This window comes from Eretmochelys imbricata, chromosome 18 (assembly GCF_965152235.1).
Source record: "Eretmochelys imbricata isolate rEreImb1 chromosome 18, rEreImb1.hap1, whole genome shotgun sequence".
Taxonomy (NCBI): domain Eukaryota; kingdom Metazoa; phylum Chordata; order Testudines; family Cheloniidae; genus Eretmochelys; species Eretmochelys imbricata.
Window position 1 is genome coordinate 8295147 of NC_135589.1, and position 26823 is coordinate 8321969.

Genomic DNA, 26823 nt, shown 5'->3' on the forward strand with positions numbered 1-26823 from the left:
GAAACTTCATGCAGGGATATTGGACCAGCCAGCTCTTTGTAACCTGTCACTTCGATATATTGCACCGATGACATTGTGCAGACCCCAAATGTCTTTATCAGATGCAAAATGCTGCCTGCAGTGATCTAAATTTTGCTCCTGTGTCCTGTGCATCTTCAGTGAATTTACAGTGAATGGATCCCCCTGCAGTGAATGGACAAATGAACCCAAGGGACCTTTTGCCTCTTTTTAAAAGAGGCAGACTCCAGACATGCATGTCCACCTGCCTCCAGGTACCTTGTGCAGCCTCTTTTCCAAGTGCCAGACAGCTTGTCCTAAAGGAAGATACTAGCTATGCAGTTCTGCCCAAGCCCATCCTGATGGCCTATGGATGGGAACAATGCCGCAGCAGGCAGATGGACAGCTTCAAGGCTGCTTCCTCTTCCTCCTCTTCCCCTCCACCCCCCAATGGTCTGGTTTTAGCAGCCATGGCCTTCACCCTGGGCTTAACATGCTGGTAACAGGATCTTCAGGCTGGAGAATCTTTAGTGGCTGATAAAACCTTAACTGTTGTGAAGCGAAAGCAGGTTCCCTTTGAAGTGAGCCTCGCATTACAGTTAGATGCTTGAGCCTGTGTATTTTAACTACCAATAAAATGATTTTTAAGCTTAAAGCCTTGAGCCACCTTTAAGGGTGGGGGAAGGAAAGAATTGCTAACGTCATTAGCTGGAATGTATCTTCTTTTTTTTTTTTTTTTCCGGTGGGTTATAAAGAAGGGACAGAATTAACCTATTTCAGCCATGAAATGTCCTTCCCTCTGCAAAGGGAGATAAATCCTATACATTCCTTTGTGGATGGTTTCAGCGGTTTTGTCTGTTGGTTTTGTTTTAAAGGCCCTAATATCATCCGCTAGCCAGCCTCGGCTCGGAATCACTAGCGTGCAGTTGCGAAGCTCCTTGGGCGCACCTGTGTTTTCTTGTTATAATGAGTATTTATTATTTGGCTTACAACAGGGCCTAGAGACCCCAGCTACTGGGATCTCATTGTGCGAGGTGCTGCACATACACACAGTAAGAGACAGCCCCTGCGCCAAAGAGCTTACAGGCTAAAGAAACAAAACAAAGGGCCGGGGAAAGAAAGTCGTATTGCCCTCATTTTAAAGACTTCCACAGACTGCAGATCAGATGCTAAGTGACTTCACACAGGGAGCCGAGGAAGGAACTGATCTCTTGAACGCTCATCTAGTACCTTAACTACAAGACTATCCTTCCTCTCCAAGGATATGCACTTGTTAGTTGGAAATGTGGAACACATCTACACAATGCAGCCGGCAGGAAGACAGGAGTAAACAAACAAATAACCGTTGGCCATTCTGATAATTGCATGGCACTGTGAAGGGCGGTGGCAGGTCTCTGTATCAAGGCGAAGCCACCGTATGTTCCAACGCAAACAGAAACAAAACACTGGGCTCAAGATGGGGTTGCGAGGCAACACCAGGGAGCAGTTCAGTTTGGGACGGACTGGAAGAGGCTTTTAGGGAGGGATCTTCAGGAGAAAAGGGAGGGTCTTTGGAGACTAGAGAGCCTTCCAAGTGCGGGTTGGTGGGATGAAATTAAATGTGCACAGATGAGAGCAGGGAAAGAGCAGTAAAGGCAGCAGGTTGCTATGAGAATAGAAACACAAGCAGGTGAGTGCTTAGATAGGGCCGGATCCTGCTCGCATTGAAGTCAGTGGTCACATTTCCAATGTATCAGACCAATAGAGCTGTGAAGGGTTGAGCAGGGGGATCTTGAATGGGATTCCCAGGCCCTCACAATATTTGCACCATCGTAAGCTCACTCTGGTTCACTCACTGACACTGCTGCAGCGAGGAGCCTTGTGTTTCAATTTTGAACTTGTGTGTGTGTGAGAGTGAAGACAATAACCGTACATGATGTAACATAACATAACGCAAATCTCTCCGAAATTGCATTTTGATCATATGTTAGCCAATCCAACAGACAAAATCACCCGAGGGGGAACAGGAGTCATTGTGGGTAGGTTGCTTGCCCATCCCGCTCCATGTGTTTCTTCTAAAACTCCTAATCCACAGTGGATTTGCCAGCATCTGGCTCTCAGTTATAAAAAGGAACTTTCCCACCCTGTCCAACTTCAGGAAAGTGTCAGAATTCAATGAAGTGGCTTTTACTCCCTTGGAGTGCCAGCCCTCTTTCTCTTTGGACTCAGAGATCTTGACCGACAGATATTTTTACCAAGACAGTTTCTCTCCTGTGTTGTCTTCACCTCTTCACCATCTCCAGCTCTGGGTTTGAACGGAAGCTCTTCAAGCCAAGGACCTTGTCGTCTTCATTGTCTGCCCCCTACCACTGCTCACCAATTGATCTGAATGTTCTGAATTTTCTTGGGTCATTGTCAACTGTTGCAGTGGGAGCAGGTGATGTCATAAGCAGAGGAAAAAGTCCCTGTTAGCATGAATGAAGAGGGATTGTGTGTGGGGGTTGGGGGGTGTTTGGAGTACAAATGGGGAAAAGGACAGGAGCATCTACTTTGTATGACCAATGAAAAACAAAATGTTAAATTATTAGTATTATTTATTATTTGTATTACCATAGCATGAAGGAGCCCTAGTCATGGGCCAGGACCCCACTGTGCTAGGCGCTGTACAAACACAGGGAAAAAAGACAGTCCCTGCCCCAAAGAGCTTACAAAGTGTTATGAACCTTGATGTGAATTCATCCTTTTGACCCTCCACTCTGTCCCTGATTTAGCTGGTAATGCTTGGGGATGGGTGCCAAAAACTGAACATGGGGAATCTGAGTAGGGTGGGTTATAGTGATTAAAGCAAGGAATTGAAAGTCAGGATTCCTAGGTTCAGTGTTCAGCTCAATCACTGACTTACTGTGTGGCACTGGATAAATCACCTAAGCTCTATGTGCCTCAGTTTACCTATCCTTAATATGGATATAATAACAATATTGTAGTGGATTTGTGAATAATGCAGAAATTTGCCCATGAATTAAACACAGAGTGCACAATTGACTGTGGAACTCATTGCCACAAGGTATCACTCAGGCCAAGAGCTTAGCAGGGTTCAGAAAAGAATTAGACATTTGTATGAATAAGAAGAATAACCTGATTTAGAATAGTAAATATTAAAAAAGCCAAGACCTTTAGAAGAGCCATAAAAACTCAGGCTCCAGGGCATAAGTCAACCTCTAAATATAGAAGGAAATTTGCACTGGGGGAAGACTGTCCCATAACTACAATTGCAAGGATCCTTCCTCTGAAACCGGTGCTGGCCACTATTGGAAACAGCATGCTGCACTAGATGAACCCCTGGTCCTCTATTGCAATTCCTGTGCTGCTCAATCAATTAATTTCATCCATGTTTGCACCCCATTTGTGACTGCTTTGCAGTCAAGGGTCACTAGAATGAATACGCACCAAAAATGAATGTCGAGCTTCCGCGCTCCAACATCCACAGAAAGCAAATTTAAAATTCACTTTCTGCGAGCGTCCTTGCCAGAAACCTTGCTGTCGGAGTTACACCCCTCCAGTCAAGAAGCAGAAACAATACCATGTGACTTATGTGACCAATCATAACAAAGCAACACAAGCCATTCAGTAAATGAGATTGGGGGGGGAGGGGGAAATTCATTAATGATTTTTAAATAACAAACAGGCCCCAAAAAATCATGAGTTTGCATGAATGCCCCACAAAGAGAAAAAGAAATCAAATTCTTTTGATAAATGACTGAGTGTAGATTTCAGGTTTCAGAAAGAAAAGGAGTACTTGTGGCACCTTAGAGACTAACCAATTTATTTTAGCATGAGCTTTCGTGAGCTACAGCTCACTTCATCATTATTTGTGTCTCAGTAGCACTTAGAGGCCCAAAGTGAGATCTATGCACAGAACAGAGTAAAAGACAATCCTTCCTATTAAGAACTTGTGCTCTAATAGAAAGGCAGACAACAGGTGGGAGGAGAAACGGAGGCATACAGAGATGAAATAATTTACCCAGTGCAATGCAGCAGGTAAGTAGCAGACCCAGGTTGCCTGGCTCCTAGTCCAATACCACACTGAATCTTAGCTGGTCACTTGGGGCTTGTCTACCCAGTATAAGCTAAAGTGTGAATTTAAACAGCTATAGTTATACTGGTAATAATCCCCATGTGGGAACTCTTATTCCAGAAGAAAAGTGCCTTTTTCAGAGTTATACCAGAATTACTAGAGTATAAGTGGTAAAACTTTCCCATGTAGACAAACCCTTAGCTCTAATCGTGCAACTGAATGGTTTGTAAAGTGCTTTGAGATCCTCAAATGAAAGGTGCTATGGAAGTAAAGGTGGTTAGGTATTTTCTGACAAAATGTGTTTTAGCTGGAAAATGCCAGTTTGTCAAAACCAAAACTGTGTGTGGGAAAAGGTTGGTTTCTATAAATTATTTTACCCAAAAAATTTTTGGAAAATAAAGTTTCAAATTTGTCAAAACAGTATGACATTTTCAAAATGAAAAATTCCAGTTTTTCTGGTTCAGGATGGCTTTTTGTTTCAAAATTTAAGCTAACAATAGTAAAAAATACAAAATGGTCAAAACTGTGAAATGAAATCTTTCCAAATTATTGAAATGAAATGTTCTGATTGGCCCACCCCAAAACATGTATTGGATTTACAGTTTGTGAAACTTTTTGAAATTTTGACTTTTCAGCTCTTTAGTATCTCAGAAATGTTTTCAGGACAGGAAACCTCTCTCCATCCCAGCTGTACACAGAATGGCAAAATATTTACAATTTGGTACACTCACTTCGCAATGATGTAAATGACTGCATGAAGTAAGGGCTATGTAGGATCATCCCACCTTCTTTTTCACAGTTATGGTCCAGGATGCACACGTACTGACCCCTTCTCCATATGTGTCATCAGCAGGGTTTGGATCTGAAACCTTCAGCATCACACCACTTGAGCTACAGGAATAACTCTATTAGATGATAGCAGTAGTAGGCTGTTATCCACTAGAGTGTGTGACAGACAGTTTGCTAGTGTGTTACAAACAAACACACCTCTGAGTTTTTCCCCTTTGTCTTGACTGATCATGTTGAGTGTAAGTCCATTGGACTGCCCCATCCCTTTGCAGGGTCATAGATTTTAAGCACAGAAGGTCCATTATGATCATCTGGACTGACCTTTGGCATAACATAGGCCAGACAATCTCCACAGGGATTCCTGCAACAAACCCATATCCTTCCTCTTGCAGCCTGCAACTCTCCCCTGCTGTTTGGCCTCAGTCCTGGTCCCGACATATGTGAGTCCATACACTTGCCTACGCTGAACCTCGCTTGTTGCCGTAATCTCTCCAAGTCACTGTGCCCCAGCGTACAACCCAGTCACTAGCAGAATGCATGCACCTGGAGAGATATAGCAATGCATTAAACAGGAAGAGCATAAAGAAAACCTGTTCCCCACCTCCACCCGCCCGGGGAATTAAACTTACCCAATGTGACACAAAGTAGCCCATGAGGGACTATACTCATTAGTTTGTGGAACTACCCCTGTTGATTTCAAAGGTCTTTGCTTCAGGCCCTAAGTGAAAGGAAAATCAGATCCAGAGTCTTCACTACATGCACAAAAGAGAGGTTTGCTTTGGTTCACCAAAACAGAGGGTGCTCTTGGGAACTACACCCCCCACCTTTGTCACCCCAGTTCCTAATCTGTCACTGAGCAGCCTGAAAGCCTGATGGAGAACTTCCCCACCCGCCCCCGAATGCTTTTCACTCTTGATTTTTGCTCCATTTTTTCTTGTCCCTGTGAAATTTAATCATGTTTTCTAGCCCTTTAGGCCTCACAGAGTCCAGCAGCTGCATTCTCATCTGGCTTGAAAGCTTATCCGCATACTTCTCAACCCCAAACAGGGATCGGTCCTCAGAGCCTTGCTGATTAAACACAATAAACCAGACCCTAGAAAGGGCTCGTGCAGCCCTTCACGCTATCCAGGAGGGAGATGGCTTGTGATAAAACACACCAGGGCAGACGCATGCATTTAGAAAAGCTCTTTTGAATCTCATAGGTAAAACAGGGTGATGCAAGCCCAGCTTTGCACATGCATAAATACTGGGCTAATTTTAATGCACAGCAATTTAGATGGGCTGCAGCGCCTATTGCAGGGAAGCTACGTGCAGTACTGATTTGTTGCAGTACAGAGAAACTAGGAGAACTCTGTATTCCTTCTGGTCCTGTCTTTTTAGCTTGTCAAACTTAGGAGCTGAGATGTTCATCTATCTATTTATCCTCTCTATCCGTGCAGACATTACGGAAACCTAATCCTACAGCATGATTCACAAAGTTGCCAGATAATGAGGCAGATGGACCCGATGACAGCAGTACCCCCACTTCCTAGGGGCCCTCTTGGAACGCACAGGCTTAGTAATTATCCTTTCTCTCACGCTTTGATACTTATTTGGCTCCCACTACCAGAGGATCTGAGCACAAACCAATGTTTAAGGTACTAATTCTCTCTGCATCCTTCTGACACAGGGCACTGCTATTATCCCCATTTTAGAGATGGGGAACTGAGGTACAGGTCACACAGGAAGTTTGTGGCAAAGCAGGAACCTTGACCCCAGGTGTCCCCAGTTCTAGGCTAACGCATTAACCACTGAACCATTCTGCCTCTCTCTTGCTCACCCTTCCTCTCTCTCACTATGATTCCTCCAGTGTCATGATCGCTATTGATCAGGAAATGCATCAGAGATCACGGTGAACCAGGACAGTCTCTGCAATGGATGGAACTCGGTACGATTCACCCTCTCTTTCCTGTCCTCCATCGTAGGTGTGGTTCAGTAACCGAAGAGCCAGGTGGCGCAAGCAAGCAGGAGCCAATCAGCTGGCAGCTTTTAATCACCTGTTGCCAGGGGGCTTTCCGCCAACTGGAATGCCGACTCTACCACCCTACCAGCTGCCAGATTCCACCTACCCAACCACCACTATTTCCCAAGGTGAGCACCAACTACCAGAATAAAGTGGTTGGTTATTTCTTGGTCTGTTCTCATCTATTATTCCACTCCGCCAGCCAGACCACCCTACCATGCTGGATTCCCATCACTACCTTCCTTTGAAGCAGCTGCTCTATGCAGGTTGGCCTTGATTGGGAGGCCAACGTTTGATTCAGGCGGATGGAAGCTCAATAGTTTCCATTCTTGATACCAAACACAGCTGGTCTGCTTAATATCCATTGGTCAATATCCCCTGCATCAAGGTCTCCCATGACTATGGCAGCTCCACTTACCATGTCACTGAGAGTGGAGACTAGTGAATCCAGAGTGAATTCTATGTGGGACCGGTGACATGGCTCAGCTGAGTGAAACACTGGCCTCCCACCCAAGGGGAAACCTACATGTGCAGCTGCTTTGACCGTGAAACCAGGCAGGTGGGAGACTGTGCCACATTGCCTCTGTATTTTTCCCCTTTTTAAAAACAAATCTTCCAATTACAATCTACATTTGAAAAGCCAGGCCCAGCTCTGTCCAGTTCTGCAGCAGCAGCCATGGAAAGTCACATAAGAATAGTATCGGAGCCCGTTTAACAGAGTAAACAAAGAGTTTTGCACTGTAGTGAGTTGGACACCAGCAACCACACACACAAGGCTTTAGGCACTGGGCAGCAGCTGATAGGTAACCTCCGGCACTGGAGTCCGAATTCAAGCCCCTTGCACCAGCTCTTGGATTTGGCTGCGGAGCTGGTTTTCTGGCCGGGTGGGGATGCTGGGGTTTTATTCAAAGGCCGTCCAAGTCAGTGGAAAGTCCCCTGTTGACTGCGATGGGCTTTGGATTGGGTCCTTACAAAGGATCTTACAACCTTAGGGACCTCAAACCAACATCTCTTCCTGCCTTGTGTTTCCTGCATATTTCTTTCTAGACTGAACTGTCCGTAACATCTCTTCCTCCCTCACCTGCGCCGCCCCAGCAAACTGTGGGGAGAGGGGTGTTGTTGGAGAAGGAAGATTTAGAAATAGTAGGGAGGATTTGGGGAACACTACTGGAGCTTTTTCAGGCGACTCGATCTCCAGACCTAGGGGAATAGAGAACGCCGAATGGAGAAAATCTGCAACCATCTGGTCTAGACCTATCTGCAAAAGAGAGGCTGGTATTGTAAAAGAGAGTGCTCCTGAGATCAGGAGCAAGGGGGCCTCGTGGAGAACAGAGCTCAGTTCCTGCTCTGCATAACTGCAGGGAGTGAGTGTTTGCTGGTTGCATCTCAGACTTCCACATAATATTCCGAGGAGCTCCGAAAACTGCCGTACGATTTCGCCGTTTGTGTTCCCATAAGACCCATGCCCAGGCTAGCCAGGTAGGCTGCAGGTCAGGACTCAGCTGTGTTGGCAGTCCTGGATGGGAAGCCAAGGACTGGATTAGCAGAGGTGCCGGTCAGGACTGAGGTGCATTGGCAGAGCTGGTGAGGGAATGCTGGGTGCTGGCCAGAGTCAGTTCCTCACTGGCTGGAGAACATTACGTTCAATCACAATTTTGGGAAAAATAAACAGTGGGAACTATACGGGAATGCCTCTCTGGTCTGTGCCAGGTCCCTCCTCTCCCTGCTGTTACCCTCAGCAGCCCTTGGGCTCTTCCCCACTGCCTGATGATGCATGTATGGCATCTGTCATGTCTCATGAATGTTTCCCTATGAATGATTTCTTCACAGATGGGAGCAGCACCGTGCACCGACCCCAGCCCCTGCCACCATCCACCATGCACCAGGGAGGGCTGGCAGCTGCTGCCGCCGCTGATACCAGTTCTGCTTATGGGGCCCGACACAGCTTCTCCAGCTACACGGACAGTTTCATGAACCCTGCAGCTCCCGCCAATCACATGAACCCTGTCAGCAACGGCCTCTCTCCACAGGTACACAGTGCTCTTCCACTCTTCTTCTCCAAGCCAGGAGCCTTCGGTCAGCCCAGATCCTATGGGAGAGGGCAGGCTGCATGCTATCGCTGTCCAACATTGTTACTGAAAGAGTTGTTGCATGCTCTCAGGGAGCCCAGATCGGTCTGTCTGTTTGTCCATCCATCCATCCATCCTGAGCTTATTGCCACAGCATCTGAGCATCTGAAACCTGTAACAAAGCTCAGATCCTGTGTTTGAGATGTCACACTCTGTTCCCAAGTATCTAGAGACTCGCTTGAGTCATCAAATTGAGGGTTGGCTGGAACAGGGTTAGGGGGGTTGTTCCAGCCCATTACAGAGGTGGGTCCGGCTTTGAAGTTCCCATGCCCACCAGGGTCTGAACTTCCTCAAAGGTCAGGGATGTCTGGGCCTGGGATTTTGGTTCCCAGTCTCTACCAGGAACTAATCGTGATGTAACTGATTTTCTTTATGACCTACCATAAATAAGGAGAGCCACATGAACTGTGAGAGAGAAAACACATATTCCCCATTTACTTGTTCAAATAAAAGAATAGAGCACATCTGTATTGAACTTACCGGGCCAAACTCATACTTGGTGCAACACCACTGATCTCAAACTCCCTCCCTGAGCCCAGTATAGAATGTGGAACTCCTGACAACCAGTCCCCTGCCCCAACCACTAGACTAACCTGCCACTAGACTACATGGTGGGGGTTCAAAAATTCACAGGGCTAGATCCACAGTTGGTGAGCTCCATTGAAGTCAATGGAGTTGTAAGGATTTACAGAAGCTGAGAATTTGGCCCACCAGTCTCTTACACTGGATCATCTGGAATATTAATGCTAATTTTCTGTCAATCCAACATACCTCAGCCTTGTCAGACAGAGCATTTAATTCTCTTCTTCTCTGACGTGTCATACTTTGGCTCCTATATGCATGTTTACTTTTAGCTGTAATAAGACACTTATCATATGTTAATGGATAACAATAATGACTTGTGCTCACCTACCTTCTATTATCCTGAAGGATACCAAAGGGCGTTGCACTCTTGCTCTTTCCTACCACTGAAATACAACTGTCTGGGAGGTGAAATATGGCTGTTATTTTAGGGCTTGTCTACACAATGGAGTAAGGTGCACTACAGGGCTGTGATTTCTAAAGTGCACTAATGTGTTGAACATTAACTGGTCCATGTAGACCCTATTGGTGTGCAAGGAAAGCTTGTTAGTGTGCTTTAACATAGTACCAGGTCACACAGTAAAAGAGTGTTCAGCAGCACTGTTTAAGACAGGAAGTGCAGGATAATTTATTTAACTGAAACTACAGGGAGATTTTCAGTAGGCGTTTGAAATGAAAAGGTTGGAACTGTTTAGTTTAGAGAGGAGGCAAATAAAAAGGTAGAACAGAAGTATATAAAACAGTTACTGGTCTAGAGAAAGCAAATATAATACAAGAATGTGGGGATAGTCAATGAAACAATACGACACATTCAAAAGAGATACAAGGACAAACTTTTAACACAATGCATAATTAATAGAGCTGGTTGGAAAAACTTTCCCTGAACCCTTTCCCCTTGGATAATGCAACTCTGTCAGAATCATGCTGATTTTGCTGAAATTTTATTTAGGAGAAAAACAGCAACAAAAACAAAATTCCAACAATGCTGAAATGTCCCAGTTCATAGATTCCTAGGTTCCAAAATCAGAAGACACCACTGTGATTATCTCATCTGACCTCCTATATAACACAGATCAGAGAATTTCCCCGAAACAATTCCTTTTCAACATTTTTGGAACTAAATGTTTAGATTTTTTTTGTGAATGTTTTGATATTTTGTTTTAAAATGATCTTTCCTTTCAATTGTTTTGTATTATATTATATATCGTAATATATTTAGAAAACATCAAAATCTAAATGAAACATTACAATTGATCCAAAACTATATTTTTTCTGAATTTTCCAGCATGGAAAATTTTGAAATGTTTGGGTTTGATTCTGATTCAAAACAAAGCTACATTTTGAAATTTCAAGATTCTTCAGGAAATGAAATTTCTGTTCTCCACCCATCTCCAATAATTAGCCTGTGGAACTCATTGCCACAAGAGATCACTGATCTCCCTGGAGATGGGACAACTTACAAAAGTATGGACTGCTCAAGAGATGCACTAACAAAAAAGAGGAGTCCGGTAGGGATCCCTTTATGACTCTGCATATAGAGAATAGATGATGGTATGGTGTAATCTAACGTATCTAAATATATTCGCCTGATTTTGGAATAACCACATTACTCACAAATGAAGAAGCCTCCATGTGTGAGCTGCCCAGGTCATCTCAAATGCATCCCAAATACAACATTTCCACTACACCACACCCTGGTATATTTTGTTTCTCCCCCCTTTGTTGTGGAAAAACTTCTTTTAGAAAGGCTTTTTAAAGGATCACTGGTATTAATAATACTTAGCTTTTATACAGCACTTTTCGTGCATAGCTCTCAGAGCACTGTACAAAGGAAGTCAGTATTATTGTCCCCTTTTTATATATGGGAAAACTGAGGCACAGAGCAGGGCAATGACTTGACCAAGGTTAACCAGCAGACAAGTGGCAGAGCCAGGAACAGACCCCAGCTCTCCTGAGTTTCTGCAGGGTGCTCAGCCCATTGTCTCCCTGTCATTCTTCATAACGTTTTGCCTCTAAGCCATGCTGTACTGAACTGACTGGGTGAAAAAGGTATAAATGCTGTAAAAATTAGAGTGGGTCCAAAAATGGGGGGGAGAGGAGGGGGAATCATGGAAAATTTCAAACATTTTGAAGTGATTTTCATTGTACAGGTTTCAAAAAGGAATGATCATAGAATCATAGAATATCAGGGTTGGAAGGGACCTCAGGAGGTCATCTAGTCCAACCCCCTGCTCAAAGCAGGACCGATCCCCAATTAAATCATCCCAGCCAGGGCTTTGTCAAGCCTGACCTTAAAAACTTCTAAGGAAGGAGATTCCACCACCTCCCTAGGATTGTTCATTGATTTGAACTTTTTTTTGCAAAGATTTGTCGTGAACATTTTTGGTTTAGAAATTTGTCTCTCTTCCTCCTTTTTCCCCTCCCCCTTCCCCCCTTTTGCTGCCCTTGTTTTCCGTTTTCCATTTTGCCACTGAAAAGGGTCATACGGAGGGCCCCCCAGTTTGGATTACAGGCATGTAAATTGCAGGCTGCACGCGTAGGTGCTGGAAGTAGGGGTACTGCTGGACCCCCTGGCTTAAAGTGGTTTCCATTATAGGCAGGGTTTACAGTTTGGTTCAATAGCTCTCAGCCCCCACGCTGTACAAATGGTTCCAGTGCCCCTGCATGCACTAGCATGCTGCACTGTAAGGGTCCTGTGTAGACCCTGCAGGTGCAAACTATAAGGTACCTAGTTTGCACTAATGCAGTCCTTCAAAATGGCATAAAACTCCCCTTTGTAGATGGTTATAACTCTCATGGCGGTATAGCACAATGGGTGCTGGTGTGTGGTGTAGAAGGTCATGGGTCCTGTAGAAGGTCATGGGTCCTGTTCCAGTCAATACCGGTATGTGTATGCTGTCAAAATGATAAGTTATGTAAGGTTAAACCTTCTGCTGGGGCAGGACTGAATATTATGTCAGACTGGCGAGATTTTGTGCGGGAAATAAGGAAACATTTCTCCGACTGTTGGAATTTTTTTGTATCATCAGCTGAGTAAAGCTGGACATGGGCTGGAGACGTGAGCATGTGTCCTGGGACTGATGGGCAGAGCACAGTTTAGATGCTCCCGGGCACAAGTCTATCACATGCTTTTGTAATTTATTACACGGACATACATGGGGGCAATATCCATGTGATAAATTGCACGAGCATGTGGTAAATACACCTGTTGTGCAATGCTTGTGCAATTTATCCCATGCCTACGACTGCATCACCTGCTTGCTGGTCCATCTCCCAGGGATATTCCAACTGATTGAACGGGTTCATTCAACCCTACCAGAGAAATGGTTCTTTCCATGCTTACCCCTACTCCAAATTACCCTGCCCTCAGGCCTTGGAGGTGAGTCCTGGGCCAATAAAAGCCATTCAATACTTAAAAATGTAGAGTCCAAGATCTTGCAGTCTTGAAGAAATAGGAGCTTTAATGCTGTTGAGAAGGTGAGATTCCAAGCACTCACTTCTAACCCTAGAAAGGCCCAAGGTATCCACATATAAATACATCCAGATTTTTGTGTCTAAAAAACCTGTTTTAGGTTATTTTCTGGGTGTTTACATGCGTTAGTTTTACTTCCTCTCTGCCCTTCTGAGCCCTGCACTGTTGGACTTATGGCAACCAAGACCCCTGGTTTTACAGGAGGAAGGATACAAGAAATAGTCCCAGTAACGGAAATAAAAAGTCTACAAGGCATTCATAAAATGCCTTTCCCCTCACATATTTGGCACATGCAGAATACATGATGGGCTGGGGTAGGGTAAAGGTTTTGGGGATGACCTGCCTAACTCACTTATGAGTAATGCAAGCATCCACAGCCCTACAGATAAACCCTTTATGCAGTTCTATCTATCTATCTATCTATCTATCTATCTATCTATCTATCTATCTATTCCCATACACCCCCCTCTATCTATCTATCTATCCCCACACACACCATCTATCTATCTATCTATCTATCTATCTATCTATCTCTCTATCTATCCATCCCCCCACACACCATCTATCTATCTATCTATTCCCATACACCCCCTCTATCTATCTATCTATCTATCTATCTATCTATCTATCTATCTATCTATCTATCTATCCCCATATACCCTATCTATCTATTCATTGTGGCATCTGGCTGCTGTCAGTAGGAGTAAATATCCAAATGAAAGGGATTTTAGGAGGCTGAAAAAAGGTTAGAAATTCAAGATACGGCGGGTGATTTGTATGAGCTGCAAACAGACAGTTCTCTGGTTTCATCCCTCAACAGCAGCAGGAGGGAGCTTTCTTTGCAGTTTGGACAGGGAGAAACGGCCGGGGGTCGGGGGACTGGACCCTGAGTTACAGCCAGAGCCCTCCGCATTTGCTGCCACAGGGAACGCTATCCAATTACCCCTGGATTGGGTATCCCAGCCAGAATCCACCAGACGGGGTTGGTGCTGGTAACTGAAATTCTATAGGCCGGGCACGGTTTTCCCATTCTCACGAGAGAGAAGGGGGATTAGATTCGGCCTCTTCAGGCTTGACACTACCCCCCTACGCTCCAGACAGAGGGAGCAGACGCTGCTGAAAGTTTTGCCTAGAGCCTGTGGAAAATGGTAGCCCTGTGTGTTTGTTTTTTCCATACCTGGTGCATGTCGGTGCTAATGAGGGAATGATAGCGCTGGCCAGTGATGTGCTGTGTAATCAGCCTCCAAACAGCACTGCCAAAGCACCTCGATACTCAGTCACAGCGTCCCCTATTAGCCTGATCCTGCTGCGTCACTCTGGGGCTCTGCCGTCCTAGCCCTGTGCTAACACACTGTCCTAGTCCAGTTCCGGCCCTAGGTCACTACACGGCTTCCCAGTCTTGTCCTGCAGCTTTCCCTGCTATTCCGGTCCTGGGACCTCCAGAGGGTGACTGCTCCGCTGTTCCACCTCAACCTTGACCCACGGCATCCCTTCATGTTCTGGTTCAAGGTCCTCATCACAGCTGTGTCAAAGCACCTCTGTCAGGCTGGATTTAGGGGCTACAACACTCGTTCGTAGGAGCTCACAGCAGACCCAGAACTTGATCTTCAAGAGCTACGTACCCATCAGTTTCAAAAGATTGCACCTCTACCTGCAGAAGTCAGAGAGTCTGTCGGGCTGAACTGGTGACTTGCGACATCCTTCCACTAGGCAGATTTTGATCAAATGCCTGAGCAGAGCTCAGCAAGGTGGAGACGAGGAAGAGAGACAAACCCAGAGAGAGACTAAAAAATAAGATCAAGTGGCAAGTTAATGCTCCCGAAGAAACGGGCTGCAGCCCCCAGGCGCTGGAGCTGTGATCTCACCAGCCCTTGAAGCCTTGGAACTAGAGCAGGTTGAAAAATGGTGGGGTGGGAATTTCATTAATAAATTTCAAAACATTCCATTCATTTTTGTTCCACAGATTCCAGAAAGGAATAATTTTGTGTTGGTTTGAAACTTCCCACAATTTTTATATGAAAAATGATCATTTTTGACATTTTTCCTGCTTTCTTTTCCTCCCTTTTTCCTTCCCCCCTCCCCTTTCTGGTTTTCCTTTTTGCCACTGAAAAAGTGGGAGAAAGAAGGAAGAAAAGGGAAAACAATAAACAACAAAACCAAACCAGACCCAAACCATAAGTAAGGTTTTATTTATAACATTTTTTCACTTTTCGATTTCATCTAAAAAGGAACACTTCGGAAAAAAAATATTTTGAAAAAAGTCATTTTTCAATTAAATCAAAATTCATTCCAAAAATTTCAGTAATAACCAAACTAAGCACCTTGGCCTTCCTCATGCATCACACCACAGCTATGTCAAACTTCCCACTGACAGCAAGAATAGAACTCAGATCCTTCTGCTCAGAAACCCAGACCCCTGTCACTTGAGAATCTCCATTTGTGGTCACCAATACAGGGCCTCTGACACACAGCTCTGAGTCTATTCATCAAGGCGAAGCAGTGCACAAATACACTAGCTAGTTTATTACAATTGAGGCTTGATCAGTGCTTGGTTGACAGTGCTCTTAGGGAAGTACATGGCTCTGCAGGAACCGGTGTAGGGGATTAAGTTGCTGTCTTCCCACTGAGCACAGAGGGACGGAGCACAGTGTTGCTGTCTTCTTGACAAGACATAAAACTGAGTATCCAGCCACTCATGATCATGGAAGAGTCCCGTGGTGCTTTCCATGAGAGTAAAAAAGCTCTGGTCATGTTGCATGCTGGCTGGATTTCAACTTGAGTAATTACATTCTGTCGGCTTAAATGCCCCGGTAGTTTTAATTAGATGTTGTTCTCCACTTCCTGACTGGGTGTCCCTGCTACCCTGTCACGGCTGGGCTTCCACCCCAGATGTAGGAACCATTCAGTGATGGGTGAAGACATCCCTGTGTAGCACCTTGGGATCTCTGGGGATGGAAAAGGCTATTAAAATAGATGGGATTCTGGATTTATTGCAAACGTTTCTGATCAGTGTATATCTATTTGCTATGTCTGCAGTGAATGGGTAACAAGAATGCTAATCAAGATGGCTTGCTAGCTAATAGGTTGTCGTGTCTGTAGGGACAGTGGGGCATTTGCCCTTCCCATCCATCTGTCTTTGATACAATGCAACTAGCTCTAGATGGTTTAGGTAGAAAATGATCTGTCATTATATTGGTCTTTATAAAGGGTCCAGGCTGGGGAAATGGGAGATGGCCAACATAGCTTGGTGATTGTCTTAGCCAAGATCTCTCGGGTATCTAGGGAATAAGGCTATAGGACATATTTTACATTCAGCTCAATTAACATGTTTAGTTGTTTCACAGAATCAACAGAAATATGAAAACACCAAAATGTTTGTACTGTTTCACCCGCAAAGCCTCTCTCCTCGAGGTTTCCTTTACAAGGCAATTGATGTATCTAGCTCTTTGTACTGGTGCTCACCACTGTAGTATCAAAGCTGCGGGCTACTTTAGATTGACTGCCTTTGAGCCTTTGGATGGCCAAAATCACGTGTCTTGATATGATATTGTGCAGGCCCTAAATGTTCTTTCTGAGTCCTTTAAAGTGTTCTGCAGGCCCACAAAGTCAACCTGAGGAGATCAAGACAATCCCAGAAATATCAGGAAGCTCAGACCCCCCCTCCTTGTGTTTGTTGCTTTTGTTTTCTCAGGGCTATGGGTGGCTTTCACTCATAGAATATCAGGGTTGGAAGGGACCTCAGGAGATCATCCAGTCCAACCCCCTGCTCAAAGCAGGACCAATCCCCAATTTTTGCCTCAGATCCCTAAATGGCCCCCTCAACCCTGGGTTTAGTAGGCCAACGCTCAAACCACTGAGCTATCCCTCCCCTTCATGCGTCATATTCATCCGCAGTGCTACTCCACCACTGAGTGGTCATGTGGCTATGCCACAAGACTGAATGTTGCAGGACTTGGGTTCCACCATGTCTGGCTTTGCCACCATTTCTTGGGAAAGTGACATCACCTCTCTGTGCCTCGGTTTCCCCATTAGTAAAATGAGGATAACACCACTGAGCAACCTCAGAGGGGTTTAACATCTCTGACGTGCTTTGCAATCCGTGCGCGGCCAGTGTAGTGGAAGTGCAGTGCTGTCTTAACGATGTTTCCACAGAGAGGTTTGAGGCCCGGATCTGAAAGTTGGCATTGTCAGTGATTTTGATGCTCGTACACCTTAACTTTCTGAGGGTTGAGCGGCGGAGCTTTGCAGGCAGGCTCGCCCTCATGAATGGGCTGCTTCTGCTCCTTATTTCACCCACAAGTATCTGGCTTTCCAGGCTGCATTCAAGTGGATGGGCCGGGGCAGTGCCTCAAGGTGACCTTTGCTGATCACGCCAGGCCATGTGGCTAATTCAGCCCTGCCATTTGTATTTCCTTCATGTTGTTTTCCTGTTTGTAAAGCTGTGTGAGGGTTCTCTCATGACAGCCCACAAACGGGACGCTACATAGCGCAGGCTGTGAGGGAACATCAGCAGGGCTGCCAACTTACTGGGGGCATCCTTTCCTAGCAGCACCTGATTCTGACTGGGGGGCCGCGCAATGAGTTGAGCCCGTGCTGCTGTCCTCATCTCCAAACCCACATCCCTCCTGGTCCCTGCCTGAATCTGTCTTCCTGCACAATGTGTCATATCAGTATCTAATGCAGGGGTGGGCAAACTATGGCCTGGGGGCCGCATCTGGCCCCCCCAGATGTTTTAATCTGGCCCTAGAGTTCCTGCTGGGAGCAGGGTCCGGGGCTTGCCCCACTCCGCGCAGCTCCCGGAAGCAGCAGCATGTCCCTCCTCCAGCTCCTATGCGTAGGGGCAGTCAGGGGGGTCTGCAAGCTGCCCACACCCCAAGCACTTCCCCACCGCACCCTAACCCCCAATGTTGTGAGCATTCATGGCCCAGCAAACAATTTCCATACCCAAAAAGTTTGCCCACCCCGATCTAGTGCTTCTGTCCTCCTGACTCATCCCCCTACAGGTTACCTGCTCTGTCCCCTGCCTGCGGCCACTTTCCACTGTAGGCTACCTCCATTTTTTGAGGATTCCCCCTCCCCCCCCAATGCATCATCATTTTAAAGAAATAGAATGATGGGTGGGGCTGGAGAGACATCCTCAAGCCCCACTCCACCGCCCACTCCCTTCCATTGTCTGTAAAGGATGGAGTCAGTATTCTGTCCTGGAAAGAGCAGAAGCCGGAAAGGAAGGACTTTCTCTGCCATTCCCTGAGTTTTTCAGAGCTCCTGGGTTGCTAAGAGGAACCATCTCTTGCAGTCCCTCCAACCAGCACAGTGAGTGAGTGAGTGGAGAGGGAAGGGAGCAGTGGACAGATGACTGAGATCCTCCATCATAGAGATTAATCCAGCTCTGACCACCTGCCCTCCATCATCTTTGAAGTCTGGACACCAGTTTTGCAGCATGATCTCTGTCTACGCTACAGCATCTCCCATCTAGGGCCCAACCCTGCTCCCGCAGCAATGCATCATAGGATTTCTATTGATTTCAGTGGTGCAGAACCTGGCTCAGTCATGGACCAGAGGCCTCCTGGCTGTAACCGTGCTGATGCTGGTGGAAGGATTGGTCTAAGTCCTTTTCAGGAAGCCTGGTAATTGGGAGGGACATGGTGCTGGCTGGTGAGGGGGATCAGTGCACAGCGCCTGGCTCCGAAGAGACAGCGCTCGCTCGTTCAGTGACATGAACCCTTTCCGTCTGGTTCCTTTTCTCCCTCTTTTTTTTTTTTTTTGTCCGAGACACTGTGCCTATAATAAGCATTTAAAATGAGCCTTGCTGGGCTGGGGGAGGGAAAGGGGGGAGGGGGCAAGATTTGGAGGGGGGGTTAAATAGCAAAGAATTAGAAAGAAAAAAATCTGATGCAAATCACTAGTAGAGAGAAAATTATGTGCAATTACCCAAGCGCTACTGGGCAGCCTGGCCCACCCCAACCAACAAGATCTCATTAACAAGCAGAAAATAAGATTGAAATGGTGTGTAAAAGAGCTGAAAAATGAATTTGAATGCTGCATTTGTCCACAATTACCCCCTCGTTCACACATATTTTATTGCAATTTTTTTATTATTCTTAATCTTTCCATCCCTCAAAGCAGATTGGGAACATCCTGGCATTACCGTTGCTGAGGGAGGACGCATTAAGGATTTCCCGTTTCCCTGAAAGGAGACCCTTCTCTCGCTCGAATTTTGAAGGGTTGGTTTTGGAAGGATAAGGATTCATTTCTCCGGCTTATCTTAGTGTAGAAACATGTTCTTTTAATAGTCTTTAACTCTGACGCTCTTCGGTGCCATCCCACAATGGCTTTTTTTTTTTTCTTTCCCACTTTTCTCCTGGTTTCCTCGCCATCCTTTTCCTGTCTTTCCTTTCACTTTTCCTTTCTTTTAACCCTCTTTCCCATTCTTCCTTCCCACCCTGCTTTCTCCTCTCTCCCTTTCCCATTCTGGCCTCCTTCCATTCCATTTTTTTTCTCTCCCATTCCCATTCTGTCTGTCCATTTCGCTTTCTCTTCTCTCCTTTTCTCTCCTCTTCCCTTTTGGATCTGTGCTGCACACGCATCCACCTCCCCTCCCTTCCATCCATCCATCCTGTCCATTATCCGCCTTTGAATTCACTCTGCAGCCCTCCTACCCTGCTGTTATGCCCGGTATTTATCTCCTGTGTCTCTGGGGGAACATTATTCTCCTGGACTAGCTGAGGGTTCTCTGATGCACAGGCCATCACACACCTGGCCTCATTCACCAGACCCCTTGGAAAGCTGCTACCACTCCTATGTTTTTTGATTTGGGAAGCAGGGCTGCTTTTTCCCAGAGACGAGAGAATGTGCAAGTCCCATCGAGATGCTGCATTTTGTGGAGTGTGTGCATGTGATCAAATCAATGTCATTTAGGAAAGTGTGTGTGGGGGGGGAATTGAAACCCGCTTTTTCCCCCTCGGAGAGGCTGCCTTTACTGATCCCTTTGGTGTTCTCTATTGCTCAGTATCAAATACAGCTCTGTCTCTGTAAACTTTTAACCTACATGGCCCTGCAAAGCTTTTCCCCTCCACCCCCTCTGCTAAAGTTTTTACCAAACAAAGCCATCTGCTCTTGTCAATTAGACGTCTCAGCTACAGGCTACAAGGAAAAGGGAGAACAGAATATTTTTCTCATGTGAAAATAGACACGTATTTATTTGACTGCTTTCTAATTGCTTTGTTTATAGGGGTGAAAGGAATGGGGGGGGATTCAGATGTGGGGGGTCCGAGACACCATTGCAGCCCTTACATGTTTCCTTTCAATGTTTCCCATATGGTCAAACCATAAATGTTCCCCACAGGTCCATTCAGTGTTATTGCCTCACTATAAATTACCTATGTGACCCATACAAACGGTGGCCCCAATTCTGGAAAAGCTTCCAAACAAGAGTAAAGTCGCACCATGTGAGTAAAAGCATGCAAAAGCATCTGCGGAGTCTGGCCCTGCATCTCATATCACACCGAAGAATTACTAGGTGTGAAATTACAGCCAAGACTTCAAAACTGGCCTAAAGGATTTAGATGCCCAATTCTCATAGGAAGCACATTGAAATGGAGTGCCCAAATCCCCTAGGCAGCTTTGATCATCTCACCCTAAAATATTACTTTAAATACATTCAGAATAGTGTGACTTATATTTTAGACATTATATAGATATATCCTATATATATACATACATATATATGTCCTGATCCTCATTTAAGTTACACTGGCAGAGTAAAGCTGCATTAGTGCCTTGTGTAAATGAGAAGCAGGGATACACACACTCATCTGCATGTGGAGTGAGAGAGAGAGTTTTGAGGGAATATTGAGACATTATGAGCACTGAACTATTTCGGAGAAAATAGGGTCTGATCCCGAACCCTTGAATGCAATTGGAACTTTGCCATTGACTTCGATCGGTACAGCCCCATAATTCCCATGTTACATATTAATCTAAGTAACAAGAAAAAGGACAGAGGGGAAAAGAGGAGAAGAGAAAGAGAGAGGAAATAAAGGAAGAGGAAAGGGAAGAGCAATGAAAGTGGACTGAAGGGGAGAAGAGAAAAAGGTCCCACGTACAGTCCTCATATGACCCATGATTACTCCTAGTTATATATAGTTCCTGTAGATCATTTTAATCAGATGCCTCTAGGAATCCTGAACCTGTTTCTCAATACTCAAAGGTCTGACTCACACAGACCTATGAATTGTGCAACACATTTAAACTATACCTCCTCTGCCTCATATTGTATCAGATCTTGGTTTATGATGTGAAGCCAGGCCAAGACAGATCATATCTGTACAGCTAGAATTGCATTTATATGGTCGGTAGTAGCTGAATCCAAGCACGAGCTGTATTTTTTCCCCTGTAGGTTGGCTTGTTCGAAGTCTGTCTCCGCTGGGTTACAGAGAGAAAAGGCGGGTGAGGGAATATCTTTTATTGGACCAACTTCTGTTGGTGAGAGAGACAAGCTTTCGAGCTTATGCAGAGCTCTTCGTCAGGTCCTCTGGGTTTTGTCTCTTCTCTGCACGGGGGTGGTTAAGAGTGATTGAGCCCCTGACTTGGCTGGTAGACATGGACTTGGAGAATTCAAATGCCAGATTTGCCCTTCTTTATGATTATTAAGGGAACTTGAGACAAGGCAGGCAGGGCAGATAGAGGGAGAGAAAATGAGAGATTAGCAATTAATACAGAATCCAGACGGGTGACAGGCATTGCCAAGCGACCTTCGGAATTCAGAGGCGAGCATTTTACCGCGGGGCTGCAATAACCCAGGGACTTGGGAGCTGGTGCTGAGCTGTGAAAGGAATCAAAAAGGCCACAGTGCAGAAGGAGGTTGCCCAGGAAGGAGGACTCGTAGATGGAGAAGCTTAAACAGAAAGAAGGCAACAAGATAAATAATTAGTAGTGCATGTGTGAATTCATGTATGTGTGTGCGTGTTCTTGGGTGCATGCATGTGTATACATGCGTGGATGAGGGGGAGGGGGCACATGTACATGTGTGTTCCAGTTTCAATAGTCCTTGAGAAAAAAGAGAGGATCATGCTGGCAGCTTGCTTCCAGTGGATTCCTTTTTAAGCCCAGCCCTGCTCCTTATCTTTGCATAAGCAGGGCCTGATGCTCGGCGGTTACACACATATGTGTGTGCACTGTGCATTAATTTCCTTGGGTGCTGCAGACACTCAGCACTCCTTCGGATCGGGCCCTAAATGCTACGGTGAAGCTTTCTTGCTTTGGCAAGGGACCAGGCACAGAGCCAGTCCTACTGGGCAACAGAGGCGGGCACAGCCCAGACCGTACATTGCAAGCGTTAGGGAGTCAGTAGCTTTCCCTCCCACCCAAGTCCCCCCCACCTCGTAAAGCATCAGCTTTGCCCCTTTACTGTCCCCATGCAGGCGATAAAGCTGCCCTGTGCAATGAGTTCGGAGCCTCGCTTTCCACAGAGCAGTGGTGTGCCGCCAAGGCCCAGCATTGGTGGAGTTAATAAAGGTGCTTGGTGAAGGGTGGTAATGGAAGGGGATCGGAAGAAGCTCTTTCCTTTGCTGCAGCACCAGCCCTCCCTACTGCATGAGCCAGAACCTCGCAAATGTCCAACATAGGGAAGCACGTTTGTCATTGACGTGAGTCCCAACTTCACCTCCCTCCCAGCCCATGCCAGTCAGCTTCTGCGTACTCCTGGGAATTACCAGCCTCAGGGATGCAAGGCCTTTGACCAGAGGTTGCAAACAGCTTACAAGAAAGCTCCCCTCACTATTGCATTCAAGCTTCCTGCTCTTTTAGTTGTTGAGCGCCTCCTCCTGGAACAATGGCTTAGCAAGTCGCACAGGTAGAGTGAGTGGGGTGCGTGGGCTATGGGGGGGAAGTTGCGTGTGATATTAGCCTTTGGAGTGTTGCAGAGGGGCATGAGTGTTGCCTTCATCACCTGGGGCGTATAAAAGTGCAGGATTGCGTTAGCCATTGGAGCATTATGGGAGGGGCTGTGGGTAAGCGATTTAGAGGGAAGCTGTGTCGTGATTTAGACGGGGGGTATGGTGCCCTCCACTCTGTAACACGCACAAGACAGGATCTATGCACTACTCAGCCCTTGCCCACCCATGCACTATGGGGCCAGTTTGGCCAGTCTTTCTGGCCCTATACTGCATAGCTGTGGGGTAGGCTGTGCAGTACCTCGCCACCTTGTATAGACATTGGCACAGAGATGGCCCTAAGGGAAGCAGCATGCGTGCAGCTGGGTCTCCTCCTGAAAGATGCTTTCTCCCACCCACCCCCAGCAGACCGGCATACAAGAGATCAGTTTACAGCAGGAGCTGAAGATCAGAAATTCTAGCAGGGCTTGGGGTGGGCAACTAGTAAGTTGATCAAAGGTGTGGATGGTCTTAGCTCCCGTGATAAGCTAGAGTCAGTCCTTAAGCCTATCGAGTTGGGAGATGAGGGGGGATCTTATTGCAGGGAATAAGTACCTGAAAGGCGATCATAAGCCATACAACGAAGGGGTGGTGGAGGAAGGATCTAATCTTGCTCAGCTGCAATAGGAAAATCCACAGGATACTCCTGGGAATTTGCAAGGAAATATACAAGGTTTATGCAAGGGGCTTGTTGCTGGCAGGGAATGGCCATCGCCAGAGTTTGCCCCAGAGCGACGGAAAGCCCACCGGGCCAGTGAACAGCTTGGAGCCCAAAGGGACTAGCTGTTTTGCAGTAAAGAAGCTGGTCCCCATTCGGCTCAATCCCGCTCCGAGACACAGTGGCAGTGATTGAGAATGGCGGGCTCCCCTTCCTCGCACACATGGAGTAGGGCTTACCTCTTGGGATGATGGAAGGGGCCTCTCCCACAGAGTCTGTTTTGATGGCCAGGGGTGGGCCTGGGCAGAGCTGTGTCCATGACTCTCCTCCCTGCTCCCCCTGCGTCTGGTGTTTCTAGGACCCTCCTGGAATAACGCCCGTGGAGCGCTGTGTAAGCTGATGCAATGTGGCGATGGAAGCAAAGTGCAGAATGGTTCAGGTCTCGTCTGGTTGAGTCTCACCTCCATAGTTCCCAAGCGAGGCTCAGGAAAATGCCCCTCTTGCTAGTACTATTATTATTTATTCTTTGTATTACCCTAGCGCCCAAGAACCCCAGGTACAGACCAGGGCCCCATGGTGCTGGGCGCTTCACACACACACAACAAAAAGATGCTCCTGATGGACCATATGCCCCCATCCAGGCAGGGTTCCAGCCCCTTGGTGCTGCTCAGAGCAGGGAAAAGGGCCTGAGGGGAGAAAACCCAACCCCATATCTCCCACTGTCAGTCCTCCTCAGGCAGCAGGTGTCTGCCAGAGAGCGGACAGCTCCCCCTCCGCGCTGGCTGGAAATCCACCCCCACAAAGGGGCCAGGCTCTCTGTTTGCCCACTCTGCCAACTGCCCGGCTTGATGCAGTTCTCTTAAATCAGCCCCTCCTGCCTCTTTAACCGTCCAGTGGCTTTATATAGAGCGACCCGGAGAAACCCCTCAGAGGTGGCCCGGACACCAGTGAAACAGTGTTGGGGACAGGGAAAGAGTGGGGCCAGGTGTTCAGGCTGATGCTTTCCCACCCATGGGATCTGAGGTGGCACTGAGAAAACCCCACAGAGCTCTTCTCCTCTTCTTCCTCTGCTCCTTCCTCTCTTCCTCCCCTTCTCTCTCCCTCTCCCTTCTCTTTTTCCTCCCTCTCCTCTCCTTCCATTTGATGTCGAGGAGAGCTGTCTGCCACTCCAGCGTCTGTACTGAGAAGGGATGAGAAGTTTCAGCGAGCGCTCGGCGCCTCTCCTTTGATCCATGTCCTGAGGCCTGCTTGACAGCAAAAAAAGGCATGGAGACAAAACGACTCAGTCAAAGTGATTCCTGACAACTGTCTCCCTGAGATAAGGAAGCTCTCTGTGTCTTGTGGGTTTTTTTTTTTTTTAATACCTCCTCTCCGTTTCCATAAGAAGCAGAGTCACTTTAAACCAGAAGAGCCAGGCAGCAGCCAAGCTGCACAGAGAACAGCGATACAGAGAGAGCCTGGCTGGGGTTTATCGTGTTTCCCGTCTTCCCCCCATTTTCTTCCCCTCCTCTCTAATACGCTGAGATGGATGCTGTCGGTTACCCCAGCGCTGAGTTTAATTACATGCTGCAGAGAAAGCCCAGGGAATTTGCAGGTGGCAATAACATCAGTGGGTTATTCTGTTCGACCCTAACCACAGGGAAATGCCTGCATTCAAAGGGTTGCAGGGGGAAACCTTTACATTATCTGACAATAACCAATCCTTTTAGGGATCGGCAGCAGGCCTGCTCATTATTAGCAGGGCATTATGGCCTGCCAGGCGCTAAGTGGCCCTCAAAGCTGTTCCCCTGCTGCTGAGGAGTCCCAGGTTTGTACGCACAGTTGATGCTTCTTACACAGGAGGCCAGAGAGCCTTTTTTTCTCCCCTTACCTCTCCGGGCTGTTCAGTGGAATGAGTTTGGCAGGGCTCAGCTCGGTGCATCGCCAACACCAATCTGCATTTTGAGGAAACGCCGTCATCTTTTATGCATGGTTGAGGAAGCAGGAAGGTGCCAGCGGAGGGAATTTGATCAGATTCAGGCCGCAAGCCAGTGCCAACGCAGAGGCCGGGCCCGGCCCTGCGAGGTGCCAGACAGCCAAAGCCAGGGTTGCCAACCCTCCAGGATTGTCCTGGCATCTCCAGGCATTAAAGCTTAGTCTTTAATTAAAGATTATGTCCTGTGATGAAACCTCCAGGAATATGTCCAACCAAAATGGGCAACTCTAACCAAAGCAGCTGAGGGGAATGGCAGGTGCTAGGTTCCTCTCAGGATCAGGCCCACAGATGGGAGCAGATCCCATCTCCCCATCAGTCAAGACAATCCCTCAACTCAGAGCAATGGAATTTAGGAGAGGGGACAGCCCATGTGCGGTGGAACTTAGCTGGACCTTTGCAATGGGACGTGGCCATGCAGAAGATCGGACAGTGCTGACTTGGGCAGATGAAAGAGGAGAAATTTACTGTGGCTACAAAGCAGCAAGAGGAAAATCGGGGGTGGAGGGAGAAGAGGCAATCCCTTGTTTAGTTGGCAAGGTCAGATTACACTGCCCCATCCCCAAGTTGAAACACACCGCAAAGGCGTTGGATCTGCGCTAGCCAGGCAGTAAAGCCCAGGAGACAAGGCGGAGATCTCACAGCCCAAAAGCCTGGAGAGGTCGTGCTCCTTTGAGCATTGTCATCCATGGCCATGGGAAGATAGTCCAGGCAGCGGGGGATTGTGGTCTTCCGGTTCGCTGCTGCAGGTGAAAGGGGACAGCGAGCCCTGGAAATCGGAGCTCATTGTGGGGCGGCGTGGAGCCTCTGGAAAGAGTTTCTCCTTCTTTTCTCTGGTTGAAATAATGAGGCTATTCTTGTGCCGGCTGCTCCAAAGTCAAACGCCATTAATATGCGGGAATAGTAGGGACGGCTGGGAGAGAAAGGGAAGTGAGGGGGACACAAGAGGAGGCATAGAGGTAGTGCGAAAGAAAGAGAGAGCGAGATTCCCTTCCCCCCTCTCCAGAACCGCACTGCACTTCGCTGATAAACAGTAAATATCGGGGAACGGGATTGCCACATTATCTGAGCACGGCAGAAAATCAAAATTTCAGTCTAAATCCGAGGAGACGAGGCTCTAAGCTCCTCCAGCTGATACGGATGCCGAGCCCAGCTAGAGAGGCTCAGGAGGCGCCAAATGACATTTTTCATTCCAAAAAAAGAAATAAATAAGGAAAGAATGAGAAAAAAGAAAGG

The 26823-nt window shown here is 46.9% G+C and overlaps 1 protein-coding gene across 2 annotated transcripts in view; it reads left to right on the forward strand.

Moving 5' to 3' along the window:
* PAX7 (paired box 7) overlaps window positions 1-26823 on the forward strand; it is a 147326-nt gene that overhangs the window by 81058 nt on the left and 39445 nt on the right. For both annotated transcript variants that reach the window (XM_077837178.1, XM_077837179.1), the window contains exons 6-7: window positions 6805-6970; window positions 8673-8872. In XM_077837178.1, coding sequence (XP_077693304.1) covers window positions 6805-6970; window positions 8673-8872 — 366 coding nt within the window. The remainder of the gene's footprint in view (window positions 1-6804; window positions 6971-8672; window positions 8873-26823) is intronic.